This window comes from Neophocaena asiaeorientalis, unplaced genomic scaffold, assembly GCF_003031525.2.
Source record: "Neophocaena asiaeorientalis asiaeorientalis breed wild unplaced genomic scaffold, Neophocaena_asiaeorientalis_V1.1 scaffold811, whole genome shotgun sequence".
Classification (NCBI taxonomy): Eukaryota; Metazoa; Chordata; class Mammalia; order Artiodactyla; family Phocoenidae; genus Neophocaena; species Neophocaena asiaeorientalis.
In genome coordinates, this window is record NW_020175494.1 from 22,714 (window position 1) to 37,857 (window position 15,144).

General features: G+C 47.5%; 1 protein-coding gene across 1 annotated transcript in view; it reads right to left on the reverse strand.

The window, feature by feature from the left end:
• GAB3 (GRB2 associated binding protein 3) overlaps positions 1 to 15,144 on the reverse strand; it is a 70,831-nt gene that overhangs the window by 1,963 nt on the left and 53,724 nt on the right. The window contains exons 10-11 of the mRNA XM_024768926.1: positions 9,964 to 10,080; positions 4,502 to 8,653 (exon numbers count right to left, since the gene is read on the reverse strand). Coding sequence (XP_024624694.1) covers positions 8,537 to 8,653; positions 9,964 to 10,080 — 234 coding nt within the window. The 3' untranslated portion in view covers positions 4,502 to 8,536. The remainder of the gene's footprint in view (positions 1 to 4,501; positions 8,654 to 9,963; positions 10,081 to 15,144) is intronic.

Here is a 15,144-nt window from a genome sequence, read left to right on the forward strand (position 1 = left end):
GGGCACTCGGCACCGGCTCCACGCCGCCAGGCCCCAGACAGGAGGGGCCGGTCTGTGCAGGCGCATCCGGGGCATGCGAAAGGAGCGGGGCTTCACGGCGGAACCGAGTCTGTGCAGCCCAACGGGGTCTTCGGGGCGGCCCGTGGGGGGCAGGGCGGCAGCCAATCCGGTGCCGGGAGGCGACCTCAGGGGTGTCTGTGCAGGCGCCCTGGGCGTCCTTGGGTAGAAGGGGCGGGGCCTCGTGAGGCGCTCAGGCGCTCTCTCGTCAGCTCTTAGAGGGACACGCCGCGGCCATGCAGGCCCCGGGGGACGGCAGCGCGGTAGGTGCAAGGGGCCGAGTTGGCCAGCAAAGCTCCGGAACTCCTGGTTGCCAGAGTGGAACAGGTAGCCCTGAAGGCGAGGGTGGTCCCCGGCACCCGGAAGCCCGGCGTGGGCCCAGCAGAGGAGGAGCAGCGACGGGAGCAGCTGCTGCAGGTCCCCAGAGTGGGCGGGAACCACGTGCCCTAAGAGCTGGTGGAGATGCAGCGCTCGCGGCTGTAGGGCCTGGAAGCAGACGGCTGGTGTTGTATCCTTTCCGTGGAGCCTCCCTGGGCTGTGGCAGCGGTGCGGTGGCAGGGTACATGGCGGCCGCCTGCGGAGGGGACGGAGGGGAGCACAGGGCGCAGTCAGGGGCAGCAGGGGCGGGCAGCCTGGCAGGAAAGGGGATTGTCAATGCCTGAGGAGCCTGGAGGGTGGGGAAGGACCAAAGGGTTAGGGAGGCGGCTCCGGGCGGTCTCATCCTGGAGTAAAAACGGGCCTCTGCGGTGTGGGCAAGCCCGAGATACCAGCAAATTTAGTGACGGATGGTGCCTTAACCACGTCTCCCCCAGCAAGCTCATAGTGCTTTTCCGATCCCCCCTGGAGGCACACATGGCCCACAGAGCTCTGATCCCAGATGCCCAGCGTGACCAAGGCGTGATTCAGGAGGAACTTAGAGTGAATGGCAGTGCCCTAGCTATGTGAGTTCTAGAAGAGTCTGCCGTGGGGGTGGGGTCAGTGGCAGGTGCTGGGATCTGATCTCTGTCTTGAGTGCTGTGATGGGGGCGCTGACGGGCTTGGTATAAGGAGGGGGCTGGGGGCTGGTGCCCTGGACCTACATGAGCGATCTCCCCTTTAACCTGATTTTCCTTTTCCCTCACTTGTAGTACGTGGACTGCTGAAGACCTTGTTCTCTGCCGGATTTCCATCAGCTTCTTCCGCGATCAGCTTTCCCTGGTGATTCAGAATATTCAGCGCCCTGGGCCCCCGCCTCCCTAAAGGCTACGTGAAGGAAAGGGGGCTGAGGCCTAACCTTGTGTCGCCTACTAGGCAAGGCTTAGGGAATTCAAACTTGAGTAATCACCACTTTGTTATTTGGGTTTAATTTTTTGCCAGTACTGGCCCTTGGTATCTCTTGGTTCACTTGTTTTGTTTCCCTGCGGCTCGTGGAGTGGGATGCTTCAATGTGTATTACTGCAGAAAATAAAACTAGGCCACTGTTTTGTGTCACAGTTTCTTTTCAGCTAATGCATTTCTGGATTTTTTTATCTTTGTCCTCGTGTTGGAGGGAAGGTTCTGGAATTCAGATATTTCAGTAGTACAAGGTAATTGAAGACAGTTTAGGAAAATGAAAATCAAGCCCGATGTTCAGCACTAAATACTGTCAACATTTTAGAACTATTTTTTTAGTTGTACTTGCACAGTAAATGTATAACGGTATGCAATGTAGAAGTTATCCAGTTTAGCATTAAATTTTTTCCTGACTTTCTTTCATTTAACATACTAGCTTTTCCACCTTCTAAAAACTCTTCAAAAATATGTTACTGAGTGGAGGTATATAAGATGCATCATAATGTAATCATTGAACATTTAAGTTGTTTTCAATTTTTTCATTACTATGGTTAATGATTCAATGGAATTCATGCATATAATTCTTTCCATGAATGGTTATTTCCTTAAAGTATATTCCAAAAGTTAGAAATACTTTTCTATTTCTTTTTTGAGACTCTTGATCACAGGGAATTCCCTGGCAGTCCAGTGGTTAGGACTCCATGCTTCCACTGCAGGGGGCACGGGTTCGATCCCTGGTTGGGGAACTAAGATCCTGTAAGCCACACGGCATGGAAGAGAGAGAGAGAGAGAGAGAGAGAGAGAGAGAGGAAACAGACTGTCTTAAAAAACAGAAAAAAGACTCTATCACAATCTCTCTTCAGAAGATACACCTACTACCAGATTTCTGGTTTCCCAACATCCTTGTCACAATTGGCTTGGTTTCCTACTAAAATTAAAAACTTAGTTTGCACAAGAAGAGCAAAACCCTAGGCCATACTGAGTGGAGGTATATAAGATGCATCATAATGTAATCATTGAACATTTAAGTTGTTTTCAATTTTTTCATTACTATGGTTAATGATTCAATGGAATTCATGCATATAATTCTTTCCATGAATGGTTATTTCCTTAAAGTATATTCCAAAAGTTAGAAATACTTTTCTATTTCTTTTTTGAGACTCTTGATCACAGGGAATTCCCTGGCAGTCCAGTGGTTAGGACTCCATGCTTCCACTGCAGGGGGCACGGGTTCGATCCCTGGTTGGGGAACTAAGATCCTGTAAGCCACACGGCATGGAAGAGAGAGAGAGAGAGAGAGAGAGAGAGAGAGAGGAAACAGACTGTCTTAAAAAACAGAAAAAAGACTCTATCACAATCTCTCTTCAGAAGATACACCTACTACCAGATTTCTGGTTTCCCAACATCCTTGTCACAATTGGCTTGGTTTCCTACTAAAATTAAAAACTTAGTTTGCACAAGAAGAGCAAAACCCTAGGCCCAGTGCAATAACAATGTTGTGGCTGACTGGGCTTGTTTCAGATCAGTGCAGAAAAGCGCTGGGACAAGCACAGTGTGGTGAGCGCTCGGGCCGGCGGAGTTCGCTCCCTCCCACATCTTTTATCCTGTGATCTTGCTGAACTCACTGACTAGTTCTCCTCACTCTTGTCCATTGCATTTGGTTTTCTACATAGACAGTCATGTTGTCTGCACATAGTTTTACTTCTTCCTTTCCAATTGGGATGTCTTTTATCAATTGATCTGTTTCCTCATAATGGGTTGGATTCTTCTGAAGCTTAGCATACCCTTTTCCTTGGGTGCTGGGTATTTTTTTTCCTAAGTATATTCCAGAACTTCAAAAACTCTCATATTGTTAACTTACTTGGAGACAGTTTGATCCTTTGGAGTCTTGCCTTGAGACTTTATCGGTGGAAGCAGAGCAGCTTTTAGTCCTCCACACTATTGAGATAAGATCCCTCTGAGTACTGTATATGATGTCACCCGAATTCGGAGTTTCCACTAGCAGACCCTCCGTCCTTGGGCACGGTTCTCTCCCTGTGCCACTGTGTCCCCTCCGGTCCTCCACCCGCCAACTCCAGCTGCGTGCACTCTGCGATCCACCCCCGAGACCCGGGGAGGTGGCTGGAGTCGGTCCGGACAGTCCGTGTAGACAGCAAGCTGGGGCAGCTGCACGGCTCACCTCTTCGGGGTCTCAGCTCCCAGAGATCCCTGACGGTCCTCCCTCACCTGAGGCCCAGTTTCTTCACAGCCTGTGTTTCATATATTTTGGCTGCATTTAGGGGATTCTTTCAAGCCAGTGCGGGGGAGATCCGGTCCCTGTTCCTGCATGTGCGTGAACGGAGTCTGCCGGCACAGAACCCAGAGAGCTCTGGCAGTGTGGGCTGGAGGGAGGGAGATGCTGGTGCTGGGGATGGTGGCGGTGGGCGTGGCGAAGACGGTGATGATGGAGCATCTCCCCCGCCAGCACGCAGCAGCTCTGGTGGCTACAGTGATACTGCCTTTCAAAATATGTCAGATCATGTCTCCCCTGCCTAATTCCCTTCACAGGCTCCATTCTCATGCAGAATATAAGCCAGAGGTCCTTATAATGGCCAGCAAGTCCCCACATTCTAATCTGTGAATCCCCCATTGCCTCTCTTACCTCCTCTGCTCTCTCTTGCTCACTCCACGCCAGCCACGCTGGCCTCTTGCCTGTGCCCTCAATATTACAGGTTTTCTACTGACTTGGGGCTTTTTGCACAGTCTGTTCTCCCTGCCTTGAATGTGCTCTCAAATACAGCACCTGGCTGACTCTCTCATCTCCTTCGAGTCTGCCCAGATCTCATCTTCTCACTATGCTTCTTCCTGTGGCCACCAACAGCCCAGTGCACAGCCAATCCTCTTCCTGCTGTTCTTTTCCATACCACTCATCACCTTCTATGATACAGTATAATTTACAAATTGACTTTTTATTTCCTGCCTCTTCCTGATAGAGGTAAACCACTATTCTGACTTCTACCGCCATAGAGTATGAAAGTGAATTAAGTCTCACGTTGAAGAACAAAAACATGGAAATGATTTAAAATTTCAAGACAGATGTAAAACAGGTAGGATGCATTTGTTTATACAAAGGTAAACAAAAGATAAAACTCACTGAAATGGAGGTTTTGACCATGAAACAAAGACCAAAACAACAGTGCTGGATGGAAGCCAAATGGCGCTGATAAGGCAGAGGGGACACGTCCCATGGATTGTTGTGCCTTCCACATGGAGCTCCCCCAGGAACCGATGTCTGTACGTGGCGGCAGAGTGGGGTCAGGTTCGTTATCATCCTCGTGGGGCTCCAGTGACCTGGCAGCCTTGATTGTCCCCGAGGCTCTCCAGCCCCCCTCTGCCATCGGTGAAGTGCCCGTGGCGGGGTGTCTGCATCTCAGCTCTGCTGTCTCCCATCGGGGCCCCTGCTCCAGCCTGCACCACTGCCACTCTCTCTCAGTTGCAGAAAATAAAAACTAAATTTATAAAAACAAATGACAATTAAAATAAGGAAATGATAACAATAAATGCAATTTAAGATCAAGGAAAATAAAGAAGTAGAAAGTTGGAAACTTAGGGAGCTGTCTGGTGAAGTAAAGGGGCCAGAGCATGAGAGGCCTGGGGCTCAGAGACCTTTAGGTCAGGTTTCCCGGCCCCTGCTTCTGAGGTTAGCCTTGTGGGCCGACCTACTCTCCTTTAGGTCAAGGGCTCAGCCTGGAGTGTGTGTCAGGAAAAAGCGTTCATGGTAATCAGCCTCGTACTTGACCAGGGTGAGGAATTTCACGTGGCTTCTCCTCCTTTCTCTCAGCACCAGGACTCCCGTTGGCTGGAGGGTCTCTGCTTTTGGCCTGTTTCCCCCAGACCTGAGCCCCTGCTATTCTGGTTGTCTCTGCCTCACATTGTGGCCTAGAGATGCTGCTGACCTGGCATCCAGGGCAACTGGGAGTCTCAGCCATAGGGAAAAGGGAGGTGGTGGCACAAGAGACCCCCTCTGGGGAGAAGCAAGCTGGGCGCTGTTGCTTTTTAGTGTCAGTAATGACAAAGGTTGTGTTATACGTGGTATCTGGCAGAGCCGGTAATTTTACCGCCAATTATTGAAGCTAGCTGCTGACCCAGATGTCAAGGATGTGGTTTGGCTGAGCAGAAGCAGTACTTCTTACAGCCACTTGCTCCACTGTTTGCAGCGAAGTAACATGGATGTAGGTCATTCCATGTTGAGTCAGGTTAAGTCTGTTGTATTTGAAAATGGCAATGAAGTCTATTTCCACTTATTCAGGTTTCAAAACGTGTCCCGTAGTTTTTCAGATGTCATCACTTAAATAAGAGGGCACTTAGGTCACGATTCCTCTCCTTATAAGACTTTTATTAATGCCAGACATGAAACAGTAAAAACATAGTGAATTGTTAAAAATCTGCACGGTTGTGGATACAAAGGTGGTTTGAACGGGGACCTAGGAGGAGGCCTTGAGAGGGGGAAGCCAGGCCTAAGGGGAGCCATCAGTCTTGACCCGGACCCAATGGCCACGATTCAGCTGCTGCGCGCTGCGTGGCGAAGTGGCCTGGACATTGAGTCCCCAGGGTCACACCATGCCCTTGTAGCCAGGCTGTGTGCTGGGCCTCAGGGCTCCTCCCTCCCCAAGGAAAACTTAACTCCCAACGTTCCTGGGCCTGTGGACTTAGGCTTGAGACCCTTCGGTCCCCCTTTCTGCATGACAAAACGCCTGATCTGGAAGTATTTCCTCATGAAAGGAGACGGAAGGAAACGAAGCAAAAAGGAGATACAGAAAATAATGCGAGATTAATTGCTGCACTGTCCTGTTATGTTGATTCCCAAATCTTCTAGAAAGGTGTACTCTGCACAGTGTACAGACATGCCATGTGTACTTGACTTGGAGTGGTATCTGGGATCATTTCTGTTAAAAAAAAACACAAAAATCCCTCAGACCCCATCAGAATCATAGCCCTCTATTACACGTGGATTATCTCTGCCGGAAAACAAGATTTGGCCGGCATCACTGTGATTTGCAGTACCCTTCTCAGGAGCATATGCTGCCGTCAGCTCAAAAACTACCTGCATTTTGTGTCCCTGAATCATTATGCCTTTGTGTAGCCATCCATTAGCAGTTTTATCAAAGCAAGACATCACCCCACACACCCTGGACATGAGGGTGAAGCCATATTTCTTTACATCCCTAATCACTTCCAGACAGGTCACACCGCACAAGTGTCTATTGTTTCGTGCAGTAAGTATGTCCCTGGAAATGTCTTGTAGAAACAGATTTTTGTGTTTTGGTCAACTGGATGACATTTCACTGCCGACAAAGTTTCAGCTGCATTTACTATTCCAATCTATCTTCAATCTGGTGAGCTTCTTGACACTTGGACGTACAATTTTTCTGCACTGGCCTTTGTCAGGCAATCAGTGAGCTAAACACAGGTGGCCCACACATAAGGAAGCCACCATCTATGGGAACTGGCAGTCTGTAGCCCTGGATTCTTGCCTGAGGCTCTGTGACTCCCTGCAAGTCACAGAAGGCAGAAGGCAGCCCCTTACAGGCTCTGGCCATGGAGCAGGCCGTGGGCTCAGGGAGCCCTCCCGTGGCTCCGTCCAGACTCACTAAGGACTTAGTTAAAGTCCTTGACAATTGGCCCCCATCTTGCTCTGGGAAGAAAATGATGTCACCAGACCATGCTGCTTTGAACATCAAAATTACTTCTCTTATGGTCTGAAAAACCAAGATTTTGGTACTTACCTTCGGAGCAGTTCGAAACCCCGAAACCCTGCAGCAAAGCCTACAGTTGCCCTGCCTCACCCTGGCTGCCGCAGACCTGCCCGCCTATTTGGTCCATCCTCGTATATAAGACACCGTGGCAGAACAGTGGGCCGGAACCTGCTTACTACCCGGTTGTTGAGGTTTGTCTTCTGGCCGCAGGCACTCAGAAGGATCGGCAAAGGGCGTTATGTAAAACTCCGAGCCCAGTCGAGCCTGTTGTCTGCGTCCCCTGAACCCCAGTGCCCCACAGAGGAAGGGGTGACAAGATGCCCTCATGGCATGCTGGGAATGTGTGCGGTCTCAGGGGCTAGTCGCCACGAAAGCAGAAGGGGAAAGTAGCCAGGAAACCTGAGACTTGAAGTCACCGGTGTTTGGTTTGTTCCTTGGTTTTGTTTTGGATCAGAACTATATCACTCAGAAGCTTGAGTCCAGCACAGGATGGCCAGGGACAGCTTTCCCCGAGGTGGCCAGGGGACCGTGTGAACCAAGAACACATTTCACACTGACTGTTGGGAGGTGTCTCTAATGGTAACCGCTGATTGTGTTAGAGTGCCCTGTTTGAGCACCATACAAAGAAACCCTGGCTCGACAGGCATACCTTTCAAGTGTAAAAGCACCTGCTCAAGATCCTATGAAAGGGAGAGGAGAGGACGAGCCATCCCGTGTCCGCACGTGTTTCCCACGTGTCTCTGAAGTCATCCTAAGTGATTGAGGCAGCATTAGACGGTGGAAGGAGCCTGACTTGCTGTCTCACTCCATGAGTCGTCTTGGGTCAAGCGTTCCCCTCTCTGGTTCTTGGTATTGTTTCCCTCAAAGTGGGAGCAGTGATCTCCGCCAAGCCTAGCTTCCGAGGTCTTTGAGGGGAAGAGATGAGACGATGCGTGTGAAAGCATGCCGGGAGAAAGCCAACAGCAATGGGACACCCAGCCACAGGTGGCTGCTTAGGCACGCTGTCCTTAGAGCCACCAGCGTCATATGATATGCTCATCACGGACCTCGGGACTCAAGGCTCCTGTCACTCGCATTGTCCTTCTGCCACCATCACTAGGCTTGATGTCTTGCACTGTGCCTTCAGGGGTGGGGACAAGATGGTGCCCAGGCGCGTCTCTCCTAGGATCATTTATGATTCCAGTGGAAGCACAGGAGAGAGATCGAAACTTCAGGCATTGGAGTCAAGAGATGTCATCCTGTTGGCTCCAATCTGCATGCCAAAGGCTCCACTGGAGAAGATTTCTAACGCAACTTTTGCTTTGATTGTTCCTACCCTGCCCGAATGGAGTTTTCTACATCCCGGTCCACCAGCCTGAGGCTTGGCAGGGGCAAGTGTGGCCGGTGACAAGGGCTGGCCTCCGTCAGAGCCCCCTGCCCACAGCCCAGCCCCGTCACACTTTGGATTGCCTCTCGTCCGTCCACTCCTGCTTTGTGCTCTGGAGAGCTTGCGTCTTCTGCTCATCCACTTGGACATAGTCTACTCTTTGCTCCTCTGAAAAGAGAAGTTTCTGAAGGGGGAGAAGAAAAAGGGTTTCATTCCATCAAATTTAAAAATTCAGCACAATGTCAGTCAGTCTCTGGTGGATTACAGTGTCAAGTATTGGCTGGCCCTCCCTCCTGGGTCATCACTTGCAGAAATGTCACGCTGCGTGTGAATGTGTGTAAATCTCTCCTCACGTCTGCTCCCTTCAACTTAGCTCTAGCCAGCTGACTCGCCTTGGCCAATATAATATGAGTGGGGTGACGGGTGCCCCTCCTAAAGAGGAGAGAGGCGTCCTGTGATCCTGCACTCTCCCTTTTTCTCCTGCCAGGACACCGGCATGCCTCACGTGGGGACCGTGATGGACTGTCCCACAGGCAACAACTGAGAAGCCTTTGCGGTCAAAAGCCACAGAGATTCGGGGCTTGTCTTCACTGCACAGCCGACCAGAACTGGCTCATGCACCGTCTGGGCTTATCTGTCTATCCTGCTGACCAGCTTTGCTGGAGTATCATTTTAGGTTTCTGGGATGAAATGAAAGGTAAAGGAGAAGTGGGAGCTCATTCAGCAAAAGGGAAGGGAAGCCTCCCAGACTGTTTTTTTCTCCACACACACAAAATGAAATTATACTGTATATTCTGTTCAGCAAGTGATTTTTCTCATCAAACAATATATTGTTAGCGCAGTCTAGACTATGACCATCCCGTGCTAAAAACTATTCAGCTGTTGTCCACTGCTCACCAGCCATTCATTCCATGGCTTCCCCGGGCAGTGAGTGACAACAGTCAATGGCTAAGGTCCCTTACATGGATTAACTCACTTAATCCTCACGACAGGCTTCAACATAGGCGTTATTTCTGCTGACCACTCTACAGACAAGAATACTACTCAAGGGAGTCAAAACTGCCCAACCTGGCACTTGAGGCCCTTTACGGAGCTGCTTCAAAGCCAACTGAGAGCTCCCGTCACCACTCCCCAGAGTCTAGCCAAGCGGGGCTGTTACTTCTTCCCTCAGCAGGCCCTTCCTATGCCTGGACTACACTTTACGCCACCCTCATCTCTGCCAGAGCAATTTCTCAACAAACGTTACAGTCCAAGCTTTGAAGAGCACGAATACTACATACATTTACACACGTAGACATGCAAAGAACACAGCCCCGAGGGAAATACACCAGGGCTTCTGGGAGGCAGAGTTAGGGCTGACTTTAAGATTCTTCACTGTACGTGTCTGTAGGTTTAAGACTTTGCAAAGAGAACATCCACGGTGGAAGCATCCAAAACAAAATCCATACCGAAATGGAATCTCCTGGGAATTCTCAGACGCAGAGTACTTCCTACCTGCTGCACAGGGGCTGGTGATGCTGAGTTGAAGTCCAGGGCTAAATAGTCCAGGCTGAATTTCCTCGTCCACGTCAGAGCTCCACTGCTCAGCAAGTTGGCTTCTCCGTGCTCCTCCTAGAAATCAGCGTCACAGGATGCGGGTTACCGACTTCTGGCCGGGCTGCCCAGGGGACGAGCAGCTACCATTGGACAACAGCGGCCCGATGAGTCCTGTGCAGCTCAGCCTGCACCTCGGAAGGAGAGCTGGCTTTGAAATACAATACAGCCCATTTGGCCTTCACACGAAGCTATGCCTTCATTCACCATTGAAGCAGTTGGCCAAAATCTCCCCCAAGAAGGAATCATTTTACGGATCTGACAGGCCCATGATACCTTAGAGACTTTAAATCCTGAAAAGGTCAATCACACTTATGAAAGCTTTAGTGAAGACATCCCAAATGCATTTAAAGATACTTTATACAATACAAACAGTGATAACGTGTGCAACACACACCCATGGCATCACCATCCAGCTTCGGAGTATACCACCACTACATGACACACACGGCACATGCCGAGGGCTGCGTTCTACTGCTGCCTTCTTGGTTTGTTTTTTTTGTTTTTTTTTTTTTTCGGTACACGGGCCTCTCACTGCTGCGGCCTCTCCCATTGCGGAGCACAGGCTCCGGACGCGCAGGCTCAGCAGCCATGGCTCACAGGCCCTGCCGCTCCGCGGCATGTGGGATCCTCCCGGACCAGGGCACGAACCCGTGTCTCCTGCATCGGCAGGCGGACTCTCAGCCACTGCGCCACCAGGGAAGCCCTACTGCTGCCTTCTTGCCCCCCAAGGGGGTGAGTGCTACCTTGAACTTGGTGTTTGCCACTTTTCTTTTTAAAGATGGCTTTATGAACGTGTGAGTGTCCTTAAGTGACATACTGTTTTGTTTTGACTGTTTTGAACTTTTCTCAATAGAACCGTATTGTGTGCATTTGTGGTGACTTCAATTTGCGCTCCATTTACATACTTCACATTCACCCATGTCAATGCCCCATTTCATTCATTTTCATTAGCATACATGATTCCATTACGTAATTTATTTAACTGTTCCACCAACAACAGACATTTGAGTTGTTTCCAGTTTGGAGGCTCTTACAAGCAATGCTCCTGTGAGCATTCACGCACCTGTGGAAGAATTTCTAGGGTGTGTCCCTGGGATGTGGGCCCCTTCAACTTGACTATCACCAGCCTGATATGAGGAACATGGTATTTTACTGTGATTTGATTTTCCACACCCTTGATAATTTAATTAATTGGCCATCCTTTCATATGTCTACGGGTCATTTATTTTTTTCTCTTCTGTGAATTATCTGTTTAGGTTTGTTTTTGTTTTGCTAATTTTTATACTGAAGTGCTTGTATTTTTCTGATTTGCCTCACATATCTAAGAGACTAACAATTTGTTGGTTATGTGTGTTGCTAATAGCCCATCACAGTCTACAGTGGGTTTTTCTTGGTATTTTTTAAATGAAGAACTGTTCTCGCTTTCAATGTAATATATCAATATTTTCCTGAGTAGTTTGCTCTTGTATTTTGTTTAAAGAATTCTTCCTATGCTGAGGTTGTAATTTGTTTTCCCACATCTTCTTCTAAGTTATCAAGTTTTGTCCTTTACATTTAAGTAATAACCTAGCCTCAACTGATTTTAACATGTGGTGGTCACCCAGGGACACAATTAATTCCCTTTTGTTCTGTTCGCACCCCACATAGGCAACCCTCCTTTTCCCAGTAATGCAGCCTCTGTTCACATATCACGTTCCCATATGTGAATAGCTGGTCAGTTCTACTGAATATTTTTGCTTTTCTCCTTTAACATGTTAATGTGCTTGACTGACTTGATAGATTCCTTTAATTTATGGTTGTAACAGCTCATCTCTCAGGGAATATCTGTAACAATAGATTTAAAAGAAACTGTTTCTCCTTCTGGCATAGTTTGTTTGGTTTCTGTCTTTATGCTAGAGCTTCCCCCTTGGGTCTGATCAGTCATTCACTACAAATCCACCCGCTTTCCAGTTTTCCAATACGTTACCGTGTTGTCTTCTTCAGTGCTTCACAGCCGTGTGGGTTTATGCCTTTAACAAATCCCTTACTGTGATTTTAGAGGATGGTTTGGGACGGAGGGAAAACAGAAGTCTGTGGTCAATCTGCCATTTTTACTGAGATGCCCATGAACAGATTCTCAAATGTTAAAACTACTTTGCATACCTGGAATAATTCCGACTTGTTCGTGCATATTTTTAAAATTAATTAATTAACTTATTTATTTTTGGCTGCATTGGGTCTCCATTGCTGCGTGTGGGCTTTCTCCAGTTGAGGCGAGCGGGGGCTACTCTTCGTTGCAGTGCATGGGCTTCTCATTGCGGTGGCTTCTCTTGTTGCAGATCACAGGCTATAGGAGCGTGGGCTTCAGTAGTTGTGGCACACCGGCTCAGTAGTTGTGGCACGTGGGATCAGAAGTTGTGGCTTGCGGGCTGTGTAGTTGTGGCTCGCGGGCTCTAGAGCACAGGCTCAGTAGTTGTGGCGCACGGGCTTCATTTCTCCACAGCATGTGGGATCTTCCCGGACCAGGTCGAATCTGGTCGAGCTCAATCTGCTCGAACCCGTGTCCCCTGCATTGGCAGGCAGATTCTTAACCACTGCACCACCAGGGAAGCCCGTTCATGCATATTTTCAGTTTTATAAAGTACTGAACTTATTTTACTAAAATCTTTAGGATTTCTTTTGTAAACAGCTTTACTGAGATATAGTTCCATACCACGCAATTCTCTCACTTAAAGTGTACAATTCGGTGGTACTTAGGCTATTCACATATTTGTGCAATCATCACCTCAATTTTAGAATATTTTCATCACCCCAAAACGAAATCCTGCACCCCGTAGCCATCATCCCCTAGTCCCACTATCTCCCCAAGCTCTAGGCAACCACCACTAATCTAATTTCTGTCTCTATAGATTTGCTATTCTAGACATGTCATAGAAATGGAATCATACAATATGTGGTTGTGATACTGTGATTTACAAGAAATATATATTTGGTCATTCAGATGACCAAATATTTATTTCTCATATATAGTTGGTCTTCAGTCCACGATTCCTGGGTCACAGCTCCCAAAACCCTTCGAATTTCCTAAGTGTTGAGAATGACAGAGATGTCTCTTATTATAGGAATGAGGTGGCACCTGACAACGTGCCTCCTACTTGCGAGGAGAACCAACCATGTGATCAGAAGCTTGGAACTTTCAGTCCCACTTCCCGGCTCCCACCCGATCTCCGGGGAGTGGGGAGGTGCTGGAGCTTGACTCAGTCACCAACGGCCAATGATTTAACCAGTCATACTGTATAATGAAGCCTCCATAAAACCCAAGAGGACTGGGTTCAGAGAGCTTCTCGGTTGGTGAACAGCTGGAGGTGCTGGGAGAGTGGCCCCTGGTGACGGTGTGGAAGCTCTGGGCCCTTTCCTCATGCCTCGCCCTGTGCCTCTCTTCTATCTGGATGTTCATCTGTATCCTTTATCATATCCTTTTATAATAAACTAGTAAACGTAAGTAAGTACTTCCCTGAATCCTGTGAGCTGCCCTAGCAAATGAGCCAAACCCAAGGAGGGGGATGTGGGAACCTCCAATCTGTAGCCAGTCAAGTCAGAAGCACAGATAACAACCTGGGATTGTGACCAGCAGCTGAAGTTGGAAGGGGTGGGCAGTCTTGTAGGACTGAACCCTTAACCTGTGGAATCTGACGCTATCTCCCGGTAGAAAGTGTCAGAATTGAGTTGAATCCTTGGACGCCCTGCCAGTGTCCGAGAATTGCTTGGTGTTATGTGGGAACCCACCCCAACCAACACGCACACATCCTGGAATGGGGTCCAGAAATCCCAAAGAGTGGTCTTTTGTGACTGGCTTCTTTCACTCAGCATATTGTTTTCAAGGTTCATCCTTGTTGTTTCATGGATCTGATTTCATTGTATGGATGCATAACATTCCACTGTGTAGCCATACCACATTTTAATTTCCCATTCATCATTTGGTGAACATTTCGGTTGCTTTCACTTGTTGGCCATTATGAAAAATGATGCTATGAACATTCATGTGCACGATTTGGTTGGACTTATTCTTGCTTAGGATTTTTTAACCTGCATGAATGAGTGAGATTGATATATAATTTTCTACTTATGTTAGTGCTATTTGTTTTGGTATCAAGTTATTTTAGCTTTATAAAATAAGGTGGGTAATATTTCCTCTTTTTGCCATTCCCTGGAGGTGCTTATATAAGACTGCAATGATCGCTTCCTTTTGATAGAAAGTTTCTGTAAAGTTTTGGGGGCCTCGTGATCCTATGTAGTAAAAATTTCCCTACGTATTCAGTTTCTCTAATAATTTGTGTTTTCTGTTTTTACTTGAGTCAGTTTTTAATAATATTTTTCTGAGAATTTGCCTATTTTCACTAAAGTTTTGAAATTCACTCAATATGAAGTTGTTCATAGTATTCTCACGTCATTAATCTCTGATGTATTTGCAATTATTACCTCCTTCCTTTGCATTCTTAATATTGTTTATTTGCATGCATTGCTTTCTCTTGATTGGTTGCGTTCAATTTTAATCTCTTAAAAGAGCAAATTAGGTCGGTGTTGATTCTAATTTTGTGGTTTATTTTGTTAATTTCTGTTCTCACCTTTATTCATTTTCCTTTCATGGGGTTTATTTCTTCAATTTATTACTATGAAAAATTTCTAATAATCAGCCAAATTGAAGAAAATATGCTATGAACACCCATACACCTACCATCCACATTCTACCACTAACATTTGACTACAATGACCTATTTGTGAGTCTTTGGACTGAGGATTGATGTCTTTCATGAACCGTGAGAAACTGACATTATCCCTTTACATATTGCTTCTCTATTTTTTTTCCTATTATCTCCTTCTGTAACGCTGACTGGACAAATGTTTGACCTTCTCGTACTATCTTCCATTTCTCAACTTTGTTTATGTTTTTATCTCCTTGTCCTGACTTATCAGTAACTTCAAAACTATATTCTAGTTCACTAAATTACTCTTTGGGTTCAGTCTGTTTAACTCACCCATTGACTTTCTAGTTTCATCCCTATTTTTATGTCTAGAAGTTCTAAATCTTCTTTTCTAATC